The sequence below is a fragment of the Aythya marila genome, assembly GCF_965140915.1.
Source record: "Aythya marila genome assembly, chromosome: 3".
NCBI lineage: Eukaryota > Metazoa > Chordata > Aves > Anseriformes > Anatidae > Aythya > Aythya marila.
The window spans coordinates 4754596-4778794 of NC_139044.1; the positions used below are offsets into that span (position 1 = coordinate 4754596).

At 50.6% G+C, this 24199-nt stretch overlaps 3 protein-coding genes across 5 annotated transcripts in view; 2 read left to right on the plus strand and 1 right to left on the minus strand.

Annotated features, from left to right (window-relative positions):
* LOC309876094 (uncharacterized protein) overlaps positions 1 to 17067 on the minus strand; it is a gene marked incomplete at its 5' end in the record, with an annotated part of 42329 nt that extends 25262 nt beyond the window's left edge. Inside the window, 2 exons of one of the 2 annotated variants that reach the window (XM_082756004.1) lie at positions 14421 to 14494; positions 16755 to 17067. In XM_082756004.1, the coding sequence (XP_082612130.1) occupies positions 14421 to 14494; positions 16755 to 17067 (387 nt within the window). Of the gene's footprint in view, positions 1 to 14420; positions 14495 to 16243; positions 16623 to 16754 lie in introns of those variants that run through there. The other variant, XR_014317117.1, reaches the window with a different exon arrangement.
* Positions 3512 to 11155, plus strand: LRRN4 (leucine rich repeat neuronal 4). 2 transcript variants are annotated; one of them, XM_082757042.1, is made up of 5 exons: positions 3512 to 3641; positions 5076 to 5798; positions 6512 to 6713; positions 7617 to 7754; positions 8792 to 11155. In XM_082757042.1, the coding sequence occupies exons 2-5, from the start codon at positions 5111 to 5113 to the stop codon at positions 10110 to 10112; spliced, it is 2349 nt and encodes a 782-aa protein (XP_082613168.1). In that variant the 5' UTR covers positions 3512 to 3641; positions 5076 to 5110; the 3' UTR covers positions 10113 to 11155. The 2 variants fall into 2 exon arrangements, with proteins under 2 accessions (XP_082613168.1, XP_082613167.1); XM_082757041.1 differs by lacking the exon at positions 3512 to 3641 and adding an exon at positions 3669 to 3953.
* CCT4 (chaperonin containing TCP1 subunit 4) lies at positions 17011 to 23702 on the plus strand. The gene is made up of 14 exons (XM_082756003.1): positions 17011 to 17312; positions 17413 to 17465; positions 17732 to 17821; positions 18556 to 18664; positions 19359 to 19501; positions 20286 to 20407; positions 20496 to 20628; positions 21091 to 21230; positions 21527 to 21623; positions 21951 to 22061; positions 22309 to 22439; positions 22543 to 22777; positions 23159 to 23272; positions 23501 to 23702. The coding sequence occupies exons 1-14, from the start codon at positions 17183 to 17185 to the stop codon at positions 23513 to 23515; spliced, it is 1623 nt and encodes a 540-aa protein (XP_082612129.1). The 5' UTR covers positions 17011 to 17182; the 3' UTR covers positions 23516 to 23702.
* Positions 23703 to 24199: the final 497 nt, after the last annotated feature.

Here is a 24199-nt window from a genome sequence, read left to right on the forward strand (position 1 = left end):
TCCTCAGCACCTTCTACACAGGGGCTGAGGGACCATCAAGCTTTACTCCAGCTGAGAAGCTGCAGGCTGGGCACAAGCCAGGTAACAGGCCAAGTCTGAACACTCGCAACGTTTAAAGCCTGCCCAAGCCCCTTGTTCAGCAGCAAGAGGCTCCCTTCAATCGTTCACCAGGAGCACAGCGCCGTGCTCGCCACCCTCGGTGCAGAGCTTGTCACAGCTGTCACGTGGAGGAGCTCGACTTGCGACCTGCTGTCTGAATGATCTGACCATGGGAACGCAGAGCCCGGGGAACTGAAATGCAGTCCTCCTTCACACGGCGTGCAGCTGCTGGTAGCGCTGAGCGAACACGCCCGTTGCAGTCAGGGCTGTCTTGGCTGAGATTCCCAAAACCACCAGATCTTTCCGATGGCGGTGCCGCCCCTCCCTCCATCCCCCTGCGGTGTGTCACTGCCTCTCGCACAGCGCTTCCTGCTGCAGGGGGGAGCTCTGCCAGCTCACGCAGGGCTGCCCGTAAGCCCCACCGTGTGCCACCTTCGTTTTAGGGATGTGCTCCCTTGCCCCTGTGCTGCCTCTGGCTTTTTAGAACATCAGCTGTCTGTCTCTCGCAAGGCTTGTCGATGAGCGGTGAGGAGTGCTTAGGAGAGGAGTGTTTTCACCCTCCTGCAGTGCCCCTAGCTCCTGCAGCAGCCCACAGGGGAGCCGGAGGGGGATGTCACGCCCCAGGGCACCCCGCACTCCCTTACTCACGCAGTAACCTGGTTAAACTTGCCTTCTGCTGCGTTGTACCACCGGATTATGCCCAGGTTGAAAGACCGTGGCCTCAGTGGGCTGTAGGAACCGAGTCACTATCAGCACAGGGCCAGATGCGTGAGAGGTGCTTGACAGAAAGAGTGTCCGCCCTGGAACGGAAGGCACTGCTGAAGAAAGAGGCATTTTGCAACGCAGAGGACAGGAATGTTATACAGATTAAACCAAAAACCTTTAGGAAACGAATACCTTGGCTCAGCTGTGACTGCATTCTGTATGTCGTGTTTAATTAAACCAACAGCAGGTCGGGGTAAAACGCTCCCGATGTCAGCGGCCGCTGCCTGCTCACACACACACGTTCCCTGGGGATTCGCTGCTGCCTTCAGACGGCGTTACTGCAGCGGACAGCACACACGCCTGAAACCTCAGGGTAAATAATCCTCTCCCCCTGCTCTCTGCAGGAAAGCATCTTGCTCGTGCTTGCTCGGTGAAGTGACCTGTGAAGTATTTCCTTTTTTTTTGCTGTTGGCTTTAAGAGCCATTCTCCAGATTTTTCAGGATTTTTTCATAATTAGCCATCGCCTGGATCACAGCCACAGCGAAACACTCATCTCTTAAACTTTACAGCCTGGTACCATCCTCGCCTTGCTCTCTCCCTATCTCGGTGTCACAAAGGAATGCGGGGCTCATCCCTCTGCCGCATTCCTGCAGGCAGGGGGGGGCTGTGCGGCACGGCCAGCCCTGGGGAGGGGGCGTCTGCTTTAGCTCTTCGTGCCGCATCCATCATCCGAGTGAAGAAAGGCTGACAAGAACGCCTGCCTTTAATGAACATTCCCTCGGGTCGCCACTGAAACTCCCAGGAAAGCACAAGAAGGAGAGCAATAACCTGAGGAAGCGGCGCCGTGAGAACAGGCTCAAGTGACACAGCGGGGAAGTCCCTGCCCGCTGCTGCGGGAGGATTTCAGGGAAGCTGGTGAGAGAGCTGCTGCCTGCCTGGGGAAACCTCCGCCAGCACCTGGGCAGCTCTCCCAGCTGCGCCACGGCAGCAAGGCTCCAAATTACCACTTTGCAGCTAGGCTAAGAGCTGCGAAAACATAAAGCCTGCCCCAAAAATTGGGCATCCAAAAACCAGACGAATGTGGTGCTGTGCGCCATGCGAGAGCTTCTCGGTATCGCTCAGAATCAGGCTCCCCTGGGCAATGACTCCACCTCGCTTCCACTTCCACTGCCACGAACGGCTCGCTTGCAGTTTCCAGTCTCACCAGGCCGCTCGGCTCAGTCCCCAAAATGAAATCGTAAGGTTGAAGGCACTAAAAGCCAAGCAGAATTTGGCAGGGCAAGGATTTGCCTGCGAAGGCAAAGGGAAGGCAGGGTTTCCACTGCTCTGGCTGAGGCCGGACTTTGCTTCCACTCACCCCTGCAGCAAATTCTTCAGAATTTTTTAACCTGCTGCCGTTTGCCCTTTGAACCCGGCGGCTCTGTGAAGCTACCTGCTGCTCTGCAGGCGCCCAGCCTGCGTGCTCCCCGGAGCGCGGGCCTGCCAGCGGCTCCCCCCGGGTTAATCTGGGGGCTTAGCCCCCCGGTTAGGAAACTGCTCGTCCTGCCCGAGAGCATCCTGCATGGAACAGCGTGTACATCGCAGCCAGCCTCCGAGGGAAGCGCAGGGGCTCCAGGAGCCCAGCCGAAAGCCCGTATCGCACTCTGGGGATGTTCTGGTGTTCCTCAAGGCCCTCTCCCCATGCAGATAATGAATGACACGGTCGGAAGATAAGGCCTGCGTACATGCAGAGTCAAGGTTTTTGTGAAAGCAAGGCCCTTATCTGCACTTTAGCACCAAAACTCACGGGTCTGTTTTGCCTTCCGTGCCATGATCTGTTTTGTCCTAACAGAAAGCACCAACTGCTGCTCTCCCCGAAATCCTGATGGTTAATCGGCTTGTAGCAGCAACTGGGCAACCACACTTCTGCCTTTCCTTTGGTACAACCTCTGCTAGTTCATTCCCTTTGAGTTCCTGCCCTAATTATTTGAATCGTGGCAATGCTGAGAGACCCGGCTCAGAGCAGGTCCCTCGGTTTTTCATCATCAGTCTTACTCACACCAAAGGACGAGCGAGGGAGCGGGAGGGAACTGCCCGCAGCCGTGCAGCAGGGCAGGGGCAGAGCTGAGAAGAGAAGCCCCGGGCAGCAGGACGCAGAGCAGCCTCTGGGGCCATCACGCAGCACACGATGCCTCAGGCCTGCTCCCTCTGCTAAAAGCTCCCTGCAGGAGCAGCAGGTGAGAGCTTTGCTTTGGGCACGTCCCAGAGCAGACAGCCTCCCCAGAGGGCCCGTCGTGTCAAAGGCGTTTGTGCTGGGGGAACGTCTCGCAGAGCAACGTAAATACTTTAAGCCTTTTATTGGCGCCTAGAGGTACCAAAGCCCACGTCGGCAGGCAGAGCCTTAGCTCTACAGCATCTTCGTCTGCCAGCAAAACACAGGCAGTGACTCCTCTCCCCTCCCGGCCCCTCTCCGCCAGCCAGTGGGAGATGTGCGAGTTGGGATGGGAGACGCGGATCCGCTCCCTCCACGCGCTGCTGGCGGCAGACGGCCGGAGCAGCCCTGCCCGGGGAGCGGAGTTGGGAAACGGAGCCCTCCCGCCCTCCTCCTGCCGGGCCGAGGAGCGGGGAAAGCTGAGAGGAGCCACCCCCTCTCCAGGCAGGGGGAAGCTGCTTGCGGGGGAGCGAGCCTGGAACGAACCTCGCCTGCGCTTGTGGGCAGAGCCGTGAGCAGGGGAAGCCGGGAAGAGAGCAGAGACATTTTACGCTCCTCGGCTGAGTCACCCGAGTGTATAAAACCGGGGCCAGGCACCCGGTGCTGTGCAGAGGGGAGGCACGAGGCAGCAGGACTGCCGGGCAGGTAGGTGCGAGCGGCTGCGGTTTAACTTGGGGACTAAGTGCGAATGTAGGACCGGGATCCAGCAGCGCCACCGCTCCCATCCTCGGGCTGCCATGTGCCATGGAGCAGGGAACCCAGCTCAGCTCCTGCACGGCTCCCGATGCCAAAAAGTGCATGGGTGACCCAAATGCACCGGTCCCTACTTCAGAGCTGAGATGGGAGCAATAGGCGATGGCCTGGCAGCTCCTGGCACCACCCAGGGACTGGCAAGCAGCTTTCATGGCCAGGAAGGAGCCTGCCATGTTTCGTACCGGTGGGGGCTTCAGCCTTCAGGTAGGCTTTTAGATGAGAAATGATCAGTGCAATGCCTGCAAGCATGACAGGCAGCCCAGCAAGTCAGGGGCTAGTTTAGGGCTGTGTTAATTCCTTCCTTACACAGACCTACCTGTGCGGCCTTGGGCAAGTCATTTAGGACTTTTTTTTTTTAATTCTTTTTACGGGTCCTCAGTTTTCTCCCGAGCTTTTAAAATTCTCAGACCCATGTAGGCTCATTTGGTGCTTACGAGTCCCATGGACTTCATGAATTTTTCACAGATGTTTCCCTGTCAAAAATGCCACTTGTTGCCCGCCTCGGAAAGGATGGGGACAAGTGCTCGGGGGGCTGCGATGCCCACCCCAACCAACTGGGGTGGAGCTGGGCGTGCCAGAACTGCCCTGGGCTGTTGCTGTTTCAACTCTTGCTAAGGGACAGAGAGCTGCTCCTCAGGAGGAAAGGCACTGTCACCTGCACACCCAGCACAGCACAGCCCAGCCTGGGCTCCTGCATCCTTTAGCTGAGTGCCTGGCAGGCCCCCCCTGCCCCAGGTCCATACGCTTGCTTGGCACCAACACCCTCACAGAGAACGATCCCGTGCCATGGTCACCCCGGCCCTATTGCCTGCTACCTGCCCCCGGACACCTCTTCTGAGCGAGCAGAGCCAGAGATACACAAGCAGGTGGGAAAGCAAAGCCCCGTAAGGCGGCAATATCCCTCTCTCCTGCAGCTCGTGCCCTACCGACTGGTATTTGCCCAGCGGAGCAGCACGCCCCAGGCCAGACTGGTCCTGAGCTACTGCTCTTGATCCTCCACATTTACCAGAATTTGAATTATCCTAGAAAACCACCAACTATTTCTTTTATTAGCTCCCTACTGACTTCGCTTGTTCATCGTGTCAGACCGCATGGAAGATTGCAGGCAAACTTAGATGCAGATCACACGGTACTGCTGTCCCAAAGGGCTCGAGTTTGCGTAGGCTTAATTAGAGAAATTAATTACCACTTGCACTGTCTGGGTGCACCAGGAAAGCGGTTATAAATGTTTCACTTTCCAACAGCTTGTAGCCACCTGGGGGAACGTTAATTTAGCTCTTGATGCTGATGTTTTGTCTTCCCCTCCCTGAAACACAACCCGGACAGATCTCGCAGCTAACTGCAAGGCACGTGGCAGAAGGATGCTGTCCCTGCTGCTCACCCTCTCCCTGCTGGCAAGGAGCACAGCGTCAGGCCCGGCGAGCAGAGCGGAGCCCGCGGCATCCAGGGACGTCACCACCTTTTTCCAGCTGGCTCAGGAAGACTCTTGGGAGAACGTCAACTTCACCAGCTTGTCCTGCGAGGATCAGAAGAACAGGACCTGGATCACCCTGCAGCTGACCAGCAGCACCCTGACGACCTTCCCTGCCTGCCTACCAGAGGCCCTGGAGACCCTAGATCTCAGCAACAACCTCCTAGAAGAGGTGAACGGCACGGAGCTAGCAGGCCTGCCGCGGCTGCATGTCCTCTTGCTGAGGCAGAACCTTCTCCGGGCGGTCAGGTGGGGACCCGAGGCCCTCGGCAGCCTCCTTTTCCTGGACTTAAGCTTTAACAAGCTGTCGTCTGTGCCATCGTGCCACGCTTCCTTCCTGCCCAGCTTGAGGTGGCTGTCCCTGGCTGGAAACCCACTGGTGGAAATCCAGCCGCTGGCTTTCTCCTGTTACCCTCAGCTGCAGTTCCTGAACCTCTCCACAACCCTGCTCGGGCAGGACGACCGCAGGGGAATCGGGGAGTCTGCTTTTGCCATCAGCACATCTCCCAGCGAGGCTGCGAACAGGACTGGGAACACCATCAACGTGCTTGATCTGAGCGGGACCTTTCTGGAGAAAAGTAAGTCGGCAAATCCCTCACTGTAAACACGGGGCCTCGGCCTCATCCGCTCTGGTGTGAGCGTGCCAGGCGCTCTCCAGCCAGTCACGTAGCTGCCGGGGAGAAGCCCTCACGCACAGCGGCCTCCCTGAGGACGGGCAGAGCACCAACAGGGCTCTGCCGCTGCCAGCCCTGGGGTGAGCTTTGGGGAGCACAGGGGAGTCCCTTCCCTTTCCAGACAAGCTGCTGACATCGCTCAGTGTCTGGCCCCACACGTACTCCGCTTGTATCTCTGTGCTGAAGTAGCGCAGAGAGGCGTTTTGTGTCGGCAGCCAGCCAAGGAGCTGCCACACAGCGAGCCCAGCCCTGCCCTGGGCGAGTGACACCCGGTTTTTCTGTTTGCCTCCTCTGTCGGCTTCACCCCGTAGCTGAGGTGCTGAGGGAGAGACGCTGAGCGCCTTGCCCAGCTGGGGCAGAGCCAACACCTGCCCCCGGTTCTCCTGCACACTGGTCCAGTGCCTTCCTGGCCTATCCGCAAGGTGTGGAGGCAGCACAGAGGGGTTTTCCCACATGGATGTGCCCTGATTCCAGTGACCAGCAGTTTAGGAATTCCCCAGGCTTGAGGTTTCACCTCACACAGCTCAGTCTACTTTTTTTTTTTTTTTTTCCCCTCGGCAGAAATCCACAGCAGTGCTCTGTTCCTGCAAAAGGTAAAAATCTCTTTTCTGCTTCAGTTCAACCAGAGTGGACCAAAGACCTGCCCAGCCTCAGAGAGCTTCACCTGACAAAGATGTCCCGACTACGAAGCCTCGATACCGACCTCAGATCCATGCCTCATCTCAGGGAGCTCAACTGCGACGACTCCCACTCGCTGGGTTTCGTAAGGACAGAGATGTTCGAAAGCACGCCTCGTCTGAGCCGTCTCTCATTTCAGAAGTAAGTTGTTTGTTGTTGGTTTTTTATTAAAAAAAAAAAAAGTTTATCTACCTCTATGGAGGTAAGTAAACTGCAGGCAGAACAGTCAACAAAGAAAAGGATTTGGAGAGCACTTTAGAAAACTTTCTTTATCAGCCCAGATTAGCATATCAGAAAGCAAACACCAGAGCAGTGGCTGTGTTCTAGGAACCAGTTTCAGGAAAATAAAGAAACCGGTTTAACCAAAAAAATAAAAAAATGCCTCACTAGATTGCCACCCTGAATTTACACAGCACTTTACAGCACCCATAGACATACCAGCACCAAAAATCATGACCCAAACTCAAAAACCAGAGGAACAACAGTTAAAGTCACAGGCGAAAGAGAGCATCCTCTGAGCACTCAGGCTGCAGGGGTCACGCTACCACCCTTTTTTCCTGCAGCTCCGTCAGGCTAACAATGCTTCCTACGGTCAGCACCTGACGCAGGAGATGTGAGTGCACGTGGTATGAGAGGCAGCTGACAGGAGGGTGGCTGGCACAGAGTCACGTCTTTACAAGCAGACTGAGAAAGAAGGCAGAGAAACGACAGCACATGAAAGCGCAGCTGACTGCGTGATGGCAGCGACCGTCCTTCCTTTCCAGCTGCCACCTCCAAAGGTGTGACCCACCTCTGGAGCCCCTGGCTGCTCGCAGAGCTCCTGTTAGGCACCGGCAGGCAGCGGCTGCCTCGTGCAAGCCAGAGCTGGGCAGGTGGCAGCCGGAGCTCCACGTGCAGAAAGGTGCTGGTGGTGCTGCCAGCAAGGGGTCCCCGAGGGAACTGGGGACGTTGCTCCGTGTGCCGCGCACACCGGGGTACTAAGCAGGCTCCAGTTCCTGGAAGGTGGCTCAGCACTTGGTAATGACTGTGTTTGTCATCTTGTAGCTGTAACCTGAGTGCCTTTAATCCCTGGAACATCACTTCATCAGACGGCATCGTCATCAACTTGCATGGAAATCCCCTGCCGTGTGACTGCAGGCTCTCCTGGCTGCTCTCCAAGCCCGAGAAAGTTGTGCTGCAAAGGTGAGGGAGTTGAAGGAGGTAAAGTAATGCTCTTCAGACATAACTAAAATCTGCAAGTTATTTGGGGACCAAACACTCACCATCATCCAAATTTTTCAGACTCCTTGTGTGTTCTTCCCTTCCTCTAGAGGTAAAAATGCAAAATAAAGTCTTCTTTGGGGGTAACAACCATGGCTGAATTATACTTGAAAGCAGACAAATGTGATGGCCGTATGTAGGAAAGTAAAGTGGTATTAGCTGCGGATTCTACTCCAGGGTGAGAATAGTTTATTTGCTCTTTTTGTCCATATTTTCTGTACTTACAACATAGAAATAAGCTGGCTAGGTGGCCTTGGTGGGCCAGCCCTGGGAGCAGGACCAGAGGACTTTGCAAGCCGTTTCACTTATTATTTCCTGCTCGCCCTCGTATTCCCAGAGCCTCGATCAGCACGGGCAGCGCACAAGGCCCCTGGCAAACAGCACCATTTGTCCTGGTTGTTTCCACCCTCTGACAGACTGGCTGCAGTGAGCTGCAGTGACTTTGCCTGTGTAGGATCTCCCTTCCTCGGGAAGGGCCACCAAGAAGTTCTGTCACCCGCAGTGCCGAAAGCAGGGAGGTAGGTTGTTAAAAATCAGCTCGCCTCTCATCAGGACAGCCTTAGCATTTGCGTTCTTCACAAAGAGCTGCAGTGGCTGAGCAAAGAAAGAAACTGAGCCCCGTCACTTGAAAGCACGCCCCGTGTTAGCACAGCTCCCACCACCTGAGCCAGCTGGCCTGAAGGGTCTTGGGGACCCCGTTACAACTCTCCAGGCAGTCCCGTCTTACCAAGGCATTAAAGTCTGCCCAAAGCCAGGCAGCTGCGCTCACAGTGCTGTGGAAGTCTGTCTGCCAAGCACAGGACTATTGTCAGTACAACCTGGCCTCGCTCTAAGTTTCATGTCTTCTTTAATGGGAAGAGTGCTTTTGGACAGCGGGTTGCCAACGCCCATCCAAAAGGCTGACAGGGACCTGTACTGTTCTCGCTGAATTTCTCTGTTCTAACCTGTCCCCTCTGCAGGGCTTTGGACACTTTTTGCAACGTGTCCCAAGGAAACTGGGACAGACCTTCCACTTCTTTTTCACTGCAAGAGCTCTCCGATGAATGCCAGTCTGAGAGAAACGTCACGCTGCCCCATTCAAACACACCCTCCCCGGGAGATGAAGCTTTCAGCTTTGCCAGCTACAGCAGCACGGCCGCAGCAACGACAGGCTCTGCCCTGCCAACTGAAGACACTCACCCAGGCTCCCTAACTCACAGGAATGCGCCAAGCACAACCGCAGCCAACCCGGCCGAGCTGCTGCTCATAAAAGCCAGCAGTTCCTCCCGGGAGGACGAGGCAGTTTCCGAAGCCGCGAGCCAAGCCCCCTCCCTCGCTCCAGCAACCACCTCCCCCGGTTTTCTCAGAGAGCTGCACAGCCGGGCCCCGCAGCGCAGCGCCGTGACTCACGCTCGGACAGAGCAGCCTCAGAGGGAGCTCAGAACAACTCAGGAGGCGTCTCCCCAGCAAGGCCCGTTCAGCCAGCCCACCAGCGATTACTCCACTCCAGCAAGGGGGCACCCAGAGGCCGCTGACCATTTCGTTCACTCCTTTGCTGTGGAAAGAACCCCGCAGCCAGAGCTGCGCCGGCTGAACTCCACGCGGTCCGGCGCTCACTCGGCGTCAGCATCCACCAGGTCGCTGATACACTACGTGGACGACTACGAGTACGAGGAGCAGACAACAGAACCCCCCGTGCCACAGGTGTACACCTCGTGCGACTACAATCCTTGCAGGCACCTTCAGAGACCCTGCAGCGAACTTCAGAGCGTGTCCCGATGTTTGTGCCCCGGCATGTCGAGGGAGGATGAAATCCCGGACCCGCCGAGGCTCAGAGAGGTGTCTGAAGTCACAGACAGCTCTGCACAGGTCCACTGGTGCGCCCCAAACTCCGTTGTTCGTACCTACCAGCTGATGCTTCACGACCAAGGCAACGAGGAGAGACGGCTCGTCCTGGACAATATTTATGCCACAGCGAGGCAGTACACCCTGTACAACCTGCGGCCGTACACCACGTACCACATCTGCGTGACTGCTTCGAACAAAGCGGGGGCGAGCCAGGTGACAAGCCAGGGACTTGCAGGAAACTCCTGCACCAGATTTCAAACGAAGCCCAGCTACAAGTCTGTCTTTGCCGCTCTGTCTGCAGCAAGCGGACTCTTTCTCCTTTCCACAATCATTTTGTCAGTTTGTCTGTGCAAGGCACACAAGAAGCCTCGCAGCGAGCAGTACGGCACACACTTGGTCTCTTACAAGAACCCAGCGTTTGATTACCCCTTAAAACTACAAACCACGAGTTAGCTCAAGGTGATTGCTGTCCACCCAAGTTCACTGTCTCTATCACTCTGGTACATTTTCCTGAGATCCTCAAAATGTCCTTCAGCAAAGCTAGGGTTACTTCAGCAAAACCAGACTGCACAGCCCCTGTGCTTCCAAAGGAGGAACAAAACCAAAAGTTAGGAAAACAAAAGAGCCTTTGGGTTCTTCTTCATGTGCTAGGCAGCAGCGAACCTGGACACTACCCCTGAAGTTACTTCTATAATCACCTACACCAGCACACACTGCACGCAGTGAGACGTTGCCTTGCCAGCTGCCGCGGGTACAGCCCAAGCAAAGCAAGAATCTGTAAGGCATCTCACCAAGCAAGACAGGTACTGCTTTTATTCACATCGGTGAAGTTGAATTTACCATTTCTCCTAACGTAAGTACATAGGTATTAGTCAAGAAGAGAACATTCCTGGAAGGAACGTGAGAAAGATCTCCTCGGGCTCGGCAGCAAGGTGCTGTGCGCATCCTGCTCCAGCAAACAGCTCTGCTGCCTGCAGCTGCTCAGCTCTAATGTGGATCAGGGAAAGAAGCACAAAAATTAATTGCAAAGGGGAAGAACAAGACACCGCAGGATGATTAAGGCAGGACAATCCTTTTGTTCTGCCTTTACACGCTGTCTTCTGCAACTGAGGCTCCAGAGAGCTGCCACAACCCCGAGCCCAGGCAGCGAGCAGGCGGTGAGGAGTTTGCAATGCTGCAGTGCCCCTGAAGCAGGGGGAGCACATCAGCAGCTGCTTCACAACTGATTTTCAACATGAGCTTATTGCTCGGTTCCATCTGTACATTTAGCAGGCCGATGATTCACCTCATGCAGAGGCAAAGAGCCAAGTAACTAAACCATTTCAGGCGCGTGTTGCTGAGACTTGAAAAATGAAATCCCACCCACTAGCAACAGCAGATATTCATGCAGATGTTTTTCAGGTGTACTTACAGGTACTAACCTCCACTACAAGATGGCAACAGATGCTGAGAATTCAGCAGCATTGAGATCTTTTCCTTTAAAAAAAATAAATAAATAAATCCAAGAACTGTTTTTGTCAGACAAGGTGTTTGTCCTGATCACATATTTCTAACACTCAGTGTTCAGAGCCCTGTAGGTTTCTGTCTGTTTTGTGCTGCTGTGTAGATGCAATATGTAGAATCCCCCGATCTCAGAGAACGAAGGCTGCTGTACGGTGCAAAAAAGTCTCTGTTCTGTCCATAGTTTTTTAATGCTCCTTGTATTAATGGAAATAAAAGCTACAGACTGGTTCTTTGTTAAAGATCTAGATCTCTGAGCTGTGTTTACTATCTATGTTGCTTAGCTCAAGGAGCAAATTCAAACATTCTGCTGTTCTGGCGCCTTTAGGCATGTAGTTGAGGGATCTTTATTGGGATACGTTTTGTATCTGATGTCACCAGAGTTTTCATTCTGGATGTGCCGTATGAAGCGGGCGGTGGCATCCTCACCTTTAAGGGCCTGCAACCCTTTTGTGTGAACGGATCCTTTCCCTGCACCAGTGCAGGAAAGGACAGCATTTGGAAAGATGCTCCCTGCATCTTTCCTTCACCTCCCTGCTGTGCCTGTCCTCAGCTCCTGAGGCTGGCTGGGCCCCATGGCTCAGCTTCCAGCAGAAGTGACGTGCAGATGAAGGAAGCAGGATGGTATCGGCTCTCACGTTGCAAATCTCTTCTATTTGCCCACTCTGGTAGTTCATAACTTTCTTTCTTTGGATGTAGTTTCTCGTATTTATTTCAGGTGTTTTTTCCCCCTACTGTCTGGGAGGTCACATAAAGAGGAGCAGATGATACTTTCCTTTCATCCCAAGTAAGCAAGAACCTTTGACTCACATTACTCCAAAGTGGGGCAGGGATCACATACGCCCTTGTTTGTAAAACAGAGCTCGAGAAGACCTTGACTGGGGTCTTTGGTATTACCAGAAACAGAAACAAAGTGCAGCAAAATAAGAGATCTGTGAATAGCTACATGTAAACTCTTGAAGATTTGCTCTAGAGGGGAAGAGGAAAAAGACACTGCAGCTGGAAGTAACACAGATTGTTCCCGTTTAGCTGTTAGCCCAAAGCAACAGGATGCATTTAGAGTCAGATTTTGGTGCCTTAGCTAGCCTTTATTACGTTACAAAGTCTAATCATGCTTTCCACGAAGCTCACCAGAAGATCCCCAGGTAACAGGATTTGACTGCACTCAGTGACAAGGGGACCCCACAGCCACCCAAAAGCCTAACAGTGCACCTGATCCATCCCGTCAGTGGGGTGAAGGACGTGGCAGAGGCTGCCACGGCAGCACCAGCCCCTCCAAGGACGGCCTGGCACACTGGGGAGCCGCCGGAGGCAGGAGTGCTGGCGCTGCTGCCCCCCACGTGCCTTGCACTGAGACGTGGGAGCGCTCACAAGTTCCTTGTGTGGTCGTAACCGAGCCCAAGGACCTTCTCACAGCTGCTCCCCCGAGCTGTGTGCGCTGATTGCACACCCCTTTTGAAGCCCCACAGAGAGCAAATCACACCCCGACTTCAGAAAAGCCCTACCCGTTGTCCTCACCCAAGCACAGCAGCGTGAGCACATCCTGTGGCTCTCCCAAACGCCTGGTTACCCCTCAGAGCAGCCCAGACATTTTGCAGGCTACTTTCTCACCTTCTCCCCATTTCACAGCCCCGAGAAGGCAGGAGCTGCCAACTCTGATTGAGCAGACTGACCTTTGGCTGCACCCCTGGCAGAGCAGTCCCACAGCAGGGACACAGGCACTCCGTATTCTCTCGTGCTCTTTTAGTAGGGCTCTCCACCTGCTGCCAGTCTCTGTGCTGCTTCACAGGTGGTACCTAGAGCTCCATTTGTTTCAGCATCAAAGATTTGCTCGACATCTGAAGAGCTCTAACAACACACAACATGTTTAAATAACCCCCCTTGCAAACATATCGCTTAGGGGAGCCCTGTTGCAGAGGCAGCACGCAACAGAGCAGCTCTAAAGCAGTTAGGCTACCGAAAAGAAGCACCACGATAACGAGCTGTGCAGAAATGTGGACTGCAAGGAGAAGAGGCGAGTACCCAAGGCCTCACACGTATGTGTCAAGAACTGCTGTGTCCCCCACGTGAGTCACGGCTGCTGTGAGGCTGAAGAAGCAGCATCTTGCAGGGGCAGGTAAAGCAGACTCCACGTCCAGCCAAAAAAAAGTCTGCAAAATGTCCCCACCAACCCACGCCAGAACCCGTGTCTTTTAAGTAACCGCTGCAGCCCAGGAACAGGCAAAATGGCAATTATTCAAACCTGCAATTTTAGTTTAAACAACTGACAACATTGACAAAGTAAGCATTTGGGTAGAACCCATTTCTTGGAAAAGCACTGCCTGTCGCTGCTGCTAGACACCAGCATACACTTCTAGAGAAAGTGAATCACCACATTGGCCCTTCTAGACCTTTCACTGCAGCTGCACCTACTGATTTCACATTTCCACCCTAAAAAGGGAGCAATAATCATGGGGGTAAAGTTTTCCTGAAGCCCATCTTATATCCCGTGTATGATCCTTGTACATAATTGTCCTGTTTATCTCTGTGAAAAGATCATTCAGAGGAAGTACCGTGAGCATTTAAATATGTTTTACAATTTTTTGCGGGCTTTTCTTCCTTAAAAATGCATTCCCAAGAACCTTTTCCCTTCACTTGGCAACGTTTGCTTGCTTTCTAGCAGTCCAAGCAAAGGAAGACCAAAATAGCCAATAGTGCACGTGGGTGCATCCCCTGGGTGTCGCAGCAGAGGCACGAGCTGTTCCTTCTCCTAGCTCAGCATTGCAAAAATCAGTCACCGAGCCTCACGGAGCCAACCAGGGAGCAGAAACTCGCAGGAAAAAGGAGAGGATCCCTGAAAGAGCCTCAATTCAGAAAAAAAAACTGCTCTCTTCAAGGATCAGACACCATGCAGGCAAAAGCCTTGGTGGTTACAAGGGAACCGTGAGGGACATCACCATCTTTTGTGCAACACATGCTGTTTAGAGAAGCAGCCACCCGGAGTGTTCTGCTGGGTGGCACAAGGTGGGTGCAGAGCCCCGCGCAGCAGAAGGCACGTCCACCCAGATCCACCTCCGCCATGGAGAGGAGAGGGGCCTGCTTCTGAGCGCTCATCTAACTGCCCAGAGTCAAAGCAGCTGAAGGCAGGGCGTTCACTTCACGCTGCTGGCTTTATCGGCCTCATGGTGGAAGGCTGCAAGATCAACACCCCACGCTCATTCAGCGAGCGCAGCAGCAGCGCAGATGCTCTCCTGCACAGCAGTAGCCAAAAAACACGCTCACCTGGAGGGAGAAACGAGGATGGCTCTGAGGGTTCAGGATCTTGCTTGTCAAGAAGCATCTGGTTCGCACTTTACCTGTGAAAGAGAGACATTTATCACATGTGAGAACACGTTTTGTGTTTGTGGGAGCAGATACTCATGAAAGAACATCATGTTTAAACTCCCAGTACCTTTCCTTTTTATCAGATGTCCGAAGCATACAGTTTGTTCTCAAGTCAGGCAGTATATCAAGAGTAAAATCAATTTTTTTTAAAAAGTAGTCAAGCAAGCCAACAAATAACACCATTATTTTTGAAATATACTCAGGAAACAACCCCTTACAGCAAGGTTGGGTTCTGCTGTCATCTAGAGGGAGAGGGTGGAATCATCTCGCTTAGCTGCCACCCCACAGGCAGATACGGGCTCCACCACAGAACTTCAGCCCGCGCCTCGCAGGCCAAGGCTCACTGAAGCTGGCTAGATGACTGTGTGCACCTGCCAACACTCAAAGAAGCCTTTAAAAGACTTTTTCTAACAGTTTTCATGATAATAGCAGGAGGATACACAACACCTTGTCACTGGCATTACCAGACTTTAAAGAAATCGTGGGATTCTCCATAGAAGCAGTAGCATTTAGCCCAATATTCCAGCAGGCGATTCCAGAAATTGCCCTTGTTCAGCTCAGTGCTTTCTAGAGGCAGAGGAACCCCTCCAGAGACCTGATAAAGGCCCAGCCAAATGAAAAGCTTCAGCCTGAGCTTGCAGCTGCGGGTTCTACACAGAAAAATCGTGTTTCCTTTGTGCCACTGTTCACCCAGCGATTTGCTTTCTGTTGGGGTGCCCATTTGTTTTCAGTTCACTAAGCAGAAGTGACGAGAACTGTCGGCAGGTCCAGCCCCTGTCCCAGACTACTTTCTGGCACTTTGTCCTCATCTCCAATTCTTTTTGTAGCCTGATGGCCAGGAAGCGCTCTGCCAAGCTGACACCGGGAAGGAAAAGAACAAGAAGGGGACTCCTGAGAAAACCCACACTGGAAAATCGGTCTACAAGAACAGTATGGATTTTTTAAAATATTGTGGATTTTGGAAACTAGATTTTCCTAATGTTACTGGGGAATATCACAATACTGAGTTGGGATCTATTAAGCAACACTTTCATGCTTAAAAATAAACACTTTTTAAAGAGTACTTTGATAACATAGCTACCTTTAAAGTACAGTCTTCAATAAGACAGGTCTAAATCCATAGGAGTCCTTATAGCAAATTCTTCACTGGCTTAGCAACATTTACCCTCGTGTCTCAGAACATAACCACCAGAAACAGGGGGTTTTCCTGCCTTTCAGTAGCGCAGCAACTGTGTTTTGTGCTTCCTAACCCTCACGTGTCAGTGCTGGATGACGTTACCCACTAGCACGTATAAGGAGAAGCTGGCACTTTGTGTAATTCCCAGCGTGCTACCACAGGAAGCATTTCTGCAACCCTCTTTAATGGGTGTGCAGCTATTTTCATCTGCTCACAATGGCTCTTTGGGTTTTGTGTTCTTTAAAAAGGTCCATAAGGGAAGTAAAAAACTCGGTGGCTCCTGCGAGCTCCTACTGGGGCACAGCACTGAGACACCACCAGCCGCATCCCGCAGGATGAAGCTCAGGCCAGGAGAAAAAAATATATATATAATAACCAGGCAATCAGCAGCGGGTAGAGCCTTTCTTCTTCTCTGAATGACTGTAATCTACTCACTGTGCAAAACAGCTTGTGCTGGGAAGGCATTGGAGTGAAACCCATGAATCGAGCAGAAGCTGCTCGCTCTTACCAGAGCACAGTTGAGTCGTGGCACTTCGTAACTTACCCAGGGCTGGTAGGTGAGAGGCCGTCACCGTGTTTTTGGCAGTAACTCGTGGCGGTGCCATCACCTCTGCCCCCAGAGTACGCTGAATGTGGACGTGGTAAACCCGGGGTGCTCTCCCCAGGCAAGGAGCTATACTTTTTAATTTTTTTTTCTCTTTTTTTTTTTTACAATAACCGTGAGCTGTGGAGCTGCTCGACCCGCAGCCGGGCGGGGGCGCCCCTGGCTGTGGGTGCCCTGAGGCGAGCTCCCCCTCAGGGCGCTGCCCCTCGCACGTCCCCTGCCCGCCCGCTGCGATCGCGGCGTTTCGGCAGCGGGACCCTCTCAGCACCGTAGCCAAAATAAATAAATAAATAAATAAAATAAAATAAAATAAAATAAAACCCGCTCCGTGCCCAAAAACACCGGCTCTGCGCCCAAACGAGCCCCGCTCGCTCCCTCCCTCCCCCTCAGGGGCTGCCTCAGGGCGGGGCCGCGCTCCCGTACGGCAGCGCCCGCTGCCGGCCGCACTTACGCCAGGCGGGAGGCGGCCGCCCAGGCAGGGCGGGCCCCGCTACGCCATTAGCGTAGCCCGCGCTGGGCGGGAAAGCTCGGCTCGCCGCGAGGCCCCCGCGCGGCTCCTTCTCGAAGCGGCGCTGCCCGCCTGCAGGTGTCCGCGCCGCCCGCCTGCTCCGCGGCGAGCGCCGCTTGCGGGCAGCAGGCGGCGCGAGGGGCAGCCGCTCGGTGACGTCACGCGGGGCGCCGGCTGCGAGGACCCGGGCGCCTCCTGAGGGTGGCGGCGGCGCCTTCTGGAAGCTTCGCGGCCATCGGGCTCCATCCGCCGCCATCCGCCCTCATCCGCCGCCATCCGCGCCCCATCCGTGCCCGCCCGCTCCCCCCCGCGTCCCCCCGAGCCCCCGGTTGCCCACCCGCGGCGGGGCGGCCGCTCCGTGCCCAGCCGCCATGCCGGAGAACGCGGGGCCCAAGGCCCACGGCCACGGCCCGGGCGGCGGCGGGAGCCGGGCCAAGGGCGCGTACCAGGACCGCGACAAACCCGCCCAGATCCGCAGCAGCAACATCGCCGCCGGCAAGGGTGAGGGGGCCGCGGGGTGCTCCGACGGGGGCTGGGGGGCGGCTGGGGCGGCCCGGGGCGGCTGCAGACCTGTCCCTGTCCCTGTCTCCTCTCTCTGCAGCCGTCGCGGATGCCATCAGGACGAGCCTCGGACCAAAGGGGATGGATAAAATGGTAACGCGCCCGAGTTCTGTGCATGCTGACATTGCTGAAGGTGCTGCGCGGCAGCGTGGCTGGTAGAGCACCCGTCCCTCTGTCTTGAGCTTCTGTTCCGAGCTTCAAAAGTACTCCTAGTTTTGTGACCAAATTCTATTAAATTAGAGGAAGTGTCAACCAAACACACATCCCAGTCTGAGAAATGATGCTGTCAGGAAAGCTGTCTTACATCAGGCACCACAATAACAAATTCTGGTCGCTAATCAGTGCTGTTTCCCCTTCAGATCCAGGATGCTAAAGGAGACGTGACGATCACTAATGACGGTGCTACTATCCTGAAACAAATGCAGGTTTTGCACCCTGCTGCCAAAATGGTAAGCGGTTCTCCATCGCTCAGTGATAGCTGCTAGAGCTTTGTTTCCAGGAGAAATGAACGTGGTAGTGTTTCATGTGGATTTGAGGAGCGTTACGCAGCAGTGATAGGGCAAGAGATTTTGTGTGGGATGCCTCAGGACAACCTATTGTGATGGTAAGGTGTGCTGTAGAATTTCAGGTCTTTATTGCTTATCTCAGATTTCTCATGCATAATCCTTTTCCAATACTTTTTAAGCTATAAAATAGTCTAGCCCACATCTTTTTTAATCTGAGAAAGAAAAGCTGGTGACATTCCAAACCAGTAGGACAGAAGAGATTCAGAGAAGAGAATGAATTACATTGTGACCCTACGATGCAGTAGCTTGGTCTTTTGAAGTATTAGATCTCCTAGATTTGACTGTGGCTAAAGATGGAAATGAGCTACCCAGGACCCTTCTAAAGTAAGGGGGAAAGGTTGACCTGTTACGTGGGAGTGACCGGTTTTATGCTTGGGAGAAAAGTTCCTTGACTTCTGTGGTTTGTTTTTGTCGGTTTGTTTTTAATGGTCGCTCATCCAGCCATATAACGGTATGAGAAGTCACTTGCAAATCAGAAAAGATGCGCTTAGTGTGAGATGTGATACTGTGGGTAGCTTCAGCAGCACTGCGTTCTTGGATATCTCTTTTTTGGTAACTGTCAGAGTTTTCGATTAAGCACCATTACATACGAGCTTTTGTTGTAATTCACTGTGTAGCTGGTAGAGCTGTCAAAAGCACAAGATATTGAAGCTGGTGATGGCACTACGTCTGTTGTTGTCATCGCTGGAGCTCTTCTGGATGCCTGTTCCAGACTCCTTCAGAAAGGTGAGCATGTGTATTTAATACAAAAACCTTAGTTATGAAGTAGTTAAGTCCCATGTTTGGCTGCATGTTTATCGTGAAGCTGAAAGCTGCTGTTAGCAGCTTAAACATGAAAGGTAACTTGAGGTTTTACTCGAGTCCCACCAATGGTTAAAATTCTCATTGTTTAGTCTTTTGAGCTGAATACATTACCACTGATACAGGAAACAGTGCCTAACTGACGTGATAGATATTGCCTTGTCAAACCTCGCCTAGATTATACTTGTACTTCTCTCATGGACAGAGAAATACCTAAGAAGGGATAATAAAACTTGAAGCTAGTGATTCTGCTCTCTTTTTTCCTACTCAGCAAATGTAGCACTTGCCATCACAAAACTGGGCTTTGAGAATGCCAAGGGAAAACAATATTTTGAGAAAAGTCTTTGCTCTGTCAAACGTTGCAGGGAAACGTGCTGTACTTGCCCATGAGGACAAATTCTTAGGAACATAACAGCTTTTTTTCCTCAGCTTTAACAATAGACAGTAGTAAGGGGAAGCTACCTACTTACGAGGAACATATTTTGCTAAAATAGTTTAGATTTATTCTGATGTTAGTGTCTCTAAATTAACCCCAAATTGCAATGGGAGGTGGGGAAAAAAAATAGACCATTGGTGTGAAAGTAGGACCAAATATAATCACCTTTTATACAATTCACAGGAATTCACCCCACCATCATTTCTGAGTCATTCCAGAAAGCTTTGGAAAAAGGTATCGAAGTGTTGACCAACATGGCACAGCCCGTTGAACTGAGTGACAGAGAAACCTTGCTAAATAGCGCCACTACTTCGCTGAACTCAAAGGTATGGCTGATTCTCAACCTTCGTACCTCCAGGCAGGCTGAGCCATTCGGCTCTTCCCAGTGCACTGCTGTTCGCTTATTAAGGATTCCCTCGTGGATCTACTTGGTTTTGAGACAGCAGCTACCCTCCGTTAGATTGACTTCTCAAAAAGCTGTAGCTGATCAAGATTGAATGGACACACCTAAACTGAATTTCAGTCTGAAATACATAGTAATACTAGCTGCTGAGTCTAAGATACATATGCAGGCTTAAACTGAAAAATGGTAACAGAAAAAACAGGTGGGATACTGAGAGCTTTTGCTAGCTTCATGTAGGCAGTTCTTAGTTGTGAGGCAGAGGTTCCTAAAACAGCATCAAAAACTGGAGATGAGTTGTTTGCAAGAACTTCATCCCTGTGATGGCTGGGTGTCAGCTCCTTACTGGTTCTAGAGGGCCAATAGCTCCAAAACAACAATGCACTTGATTCTCTTCCCCAGAATACTCCTTTGCGCTGTAGGGTCTCTACAAATGCATTAGTTTCCATTCTGGCAAACTGATCTGGGACGTTCTCAAAAGGCTTATTTTAAGAGTTGAAGACAAAAATTCAAGTTTTTTCCGAAGTCCTTAAAAATAGGTTTTTCCCACCAGCATAGCTGTTCTTTCCTGTGAATGAAGTCACTCTGAAGATGACACGTTACAAAAAGTCAAACTAGTAGGCAATGGCAATATTATCTAGAAATTCCTAGCCACCACTTATCAGTGTTAAATCTCACGCTTCTTTATTGTCTGTTGTTAAATCCCTCAGGTTGTGTGTCAGTATTCTAGTTTACTTTCTCCCATGAGTGTGGATGCGGTGATGAAGGTGATCGACCCATCTACAGCTAGCAGTGTGGACCTCAGAGATATTAAAATTGTCAAGAAGTTGGGGTAAGAAGCAGTTTGTGATTAGAGGGTTATGTCTTTATGAAACTTGCTCCCCTAAGTGCTACTCATGGATTGTTTTTTTTGTTTCCAGAGGAACAATCGATGATTGTGAGCTGGTTGAAGGACTGGTCCTGACCCAGAAGGTGGCGAATACAGGGGTGACTAGAGTGGAGAAAGCCAAAATTGGCCTAATTCAGTTCTGCCTGTCTGCTCCAAAGACAGATGTAAGTTAAATGTAACTGGAATGAAACCTCTTGCTGCAGTTCTTTGAAGATGCAAATTTAATGACAAAATATTTTTTAAAGATACTGTGTTGTTGTCAGCTCTATTCCATGGCTGTAGTGAAGGTCTGCTGGGTAATGCTTATTACTCAGAACTCGTATAAAGAACTTATGATTGGTATAAAAGAAAAACAGTTTAAAAGTCCAATATTTTGTTACTTAAACAATTTCTAATAATATATTTAGGAAGAAATACCTGGGGGCAGCCTGGGCTGGGGGGAATGGGTTGGAATTAGGTGGACTCTGAGGTCCCTTCCAACCCAACCCGTTCTGCGATGATTTTATATTTTACTGAAATTGCTTGCTTGCTTTGAATCCCAGGCTGATAATTTAAGCAAACATCAAGATGTTCTGCATTCTTTATCAAGTCAGCAGTTGGTGATGCTTGGTTTTCTTTCTCAACAGATGGACAACCAAATTGTTGTTTCGGATTATGCTCAAATGGACAGAGTACTGCGTGAAGAGAGAGCTTACATTCTCAACTTAGTTAAACAAATTAAGAAGGCTGGATGCAATGTGTTGCTGATTCAGAAATCTATTCTGAGGTATGTCAGTAGCTGTTTACAGCTTACTCTGTTCATTTGGGGAACAGCTGGAATTGTTTGGAATATCTGGAAAATGAAAGCTAAACATTAATAGTTGCACTGAGCAGTGTCAGATGGGCTGTGCCGGTGACAGACACACTGGTGGCAGCAGTAGCGTTCTCAGTGTTTTGGATTTAGTAACATCCTCACTTGGTAGTCTGAAGAACTTCAGCATTGCTGCAAAGAAGCATGCAGCTGGCTAGTGCGACCCAGTTATTAAGACAAGCCTGGACTGACTTCTTCCCTCTTGTTTTTAGGGATGCTCTTAGTGACCTAGCCCTACATTTTCTGAACAAAATGAAGATCATGGTGGTTAAAGACATAGAAAGAGAAGACATTGAGTTTATATGTAAGGTAAAGTGAGTTATATAAATGTCTATGACGGTAACAGTTGTGTTTAAAGATAACACCAAAACCTGAGTACCTAGCTAATGCCAGTTTCTTATAAGACACACATTTCACACTCTGAATGTGATGTAAGAGCTGAGAAGGTATTTCCCTGAAAGATATTCCTGTTCTGTTGAGTAGTCACACTTCTTTACATCCACCCCTTACTTTTCTAGGGGGTAGTCCCAACTGCATTTTGCTGTAATACACCAGAAGTATGTTACACAGTATGCTTGCTGACTCTGCAGGTCAGATTCTGGATGTATTCTTACTGTTGGTGGTTGTTGTTTTCAGACGATCGGAACTAAGCCTGTTGCTCACATCGACCAGTTTACTCCTGACATGCTGGGGTCTGCTGAGCTGGCAGAGGAAGTCAACTTGAACGGTTCTGGGAAACTAATAAAGGTGGGTGAGCGACAACATGTGAATAGCTTTTTAACATTTGCCAATTCTTTTAATAATAACTACTAACTTGAATGTAATAACTTCAGCACTAAGAAGCCTTAAAGCACCTACTTGTAATCCCTGATGAGCCTCTAGCCTGGGAAGATTGTGGTTTTGTTCAGCAGATCTCAGCAGCGTTAAAAAAAATACCATTTTTTAAAATTTTGTCCAGTACTCTTTTTAATGCTGTAACGTGTCTTTGTTTCAGATCACAGGCTGCACGAACCCTGGAAAAACTGTAACCATTGTGGTACGTGGATCCAACAAACTTGTTCTAGAAGAAGCTGAGCGTTCGATTCATGATGCCCTGTGTGTCATTAGGTGCTTAGTTAAGAAAAGGTAATATCCCCATTTGGTCAGAGTAATCTAGTACAGTAATACGGAGAGCTAATTATTTATGGACTTATGTAACATGAGGTTTGATTTTAATTTCTCTCCTCAGAGCTTTAATTGCAGGTGGTGGAGCACCAGAGATAGAGCTGGCGCTGCGCTTGAACGAGTACGCTCGCACTTTGAGAGGTATGGACTCGTATTGTGTCCGTGCGTATGGAGACGCGCTGGAGGTCATACCATCCACGCTGGCTGAAAACGCGGGCCTCAATCCTATCTCAACGGTGACAGAGCTGAGAAACAGACATGCTCAAGGAGAGAAAACAGCTGGCATTAATGTCAGAAAGGTAATAAGGAATTGTGGATAGAATTCCAGAGGTAAAAAAGAGAAAGAAAAAAAAAAAAAAAAAAAGAAAAATCTTGCATTAAAAATGCTTAACACTGGGACTAAAATGAAGACAGGACAAGCTTGCGTATTATAACTGGATTCTCCCAGAATTAGTGTTGAAAGAGAGTATAGCTTGCTTTGTGAGCCTACTTTTGAGTGGATACGTCAGGTAGCTACAGAATGCCTCTACAATAACCATTCCTGTTGGGAACTGAAGCGTGCAAGCCCTTGAGTGGTCTAATTTGAAGTGGGATGTTGTTTCCAGGATTCTGTTAAAACTTGCTACAACTTTCTAGTTGTAGGCTCACTTGCCCTAAGTAAAAAGTGCTTGTTCTTGTAGGGTGGCATTTCCAACATCCTGGAGGAGCTGGTAGTCCAACCACTGCTAGTGTCTGTCAGTGCACTGACTCTTGCCACAGAAACTGTGCGCAGTATTCTAAAGATTGACGATGTGGTGAGTAGTGTTTGCTTTGCTTTCTGCTTAATCTTTTTCATAAGCACTAGGATAGTCACTGTAACCTAAATTGATTTAAAATATTCTATACAATTTTCAATTTTCTATACAGTTCTACGTGATGCTTATGCCATTTGGCCATGTAACATATATAGTAAGATGTTATAGTGACTAAAAAATAATATATTTGTTACCTATCTTATTTATGTTCTTGTGAACTCTTTGCAGGTGAACACTCGGTAAACTGCATAATGGAAGTTGGGACCGTGTTCCTTCCGTGTAGTCTGAAATGTGGTTTCCTCACCAAAAGCGCCTGTGTGAATTGTCTTAAGAAGTCCACAAAGGCTTACGTACTTTTGTCACATTAATTTAATAAAGTTTCTGGTTTCAACAAGGAAATGTTGTTTATCAATAAACCTGCAGTAGTCTACCTGAGTCTGTACTGTGTAGTTCTGATGAAAATAAGGTAACATTTTTAACGTTGCTTTCCAGACTATTTAGCTCTTGTAAAAATATGTTCTGAACATGCCATTGAACTTCCACAACTTACACTGTATTACCACAGTAGTTTAGAATTGCTTTTCCTTGAGTTATCCACAGTGGAGTGGTGCTTACTTTTCATTAGATCTGGTTCAACGTTTGAATTGTAGCTGTAAGAATACTATCACCTTCCTTGCCATGCTTTGTCTTCTGGAGACTGCTTTGGTTTCTGATACTACCCTACAACGTCTTTCCATGAAATTTTATTTAAAATTGGTTTTGGTTACCCAGTGCAGCACTCTATTGTAATATTTAGGTCTTAATTGTTCTTTTTTTTTTTTTTCTTCTGTCATGGTGTTCAACTCCCCTTTCTGTTTAGGAAAAGCCTGGGAATGAAACGGGACAGCTCAAGTAATGTACATGTGTATATACACAAACTCAGGAAGA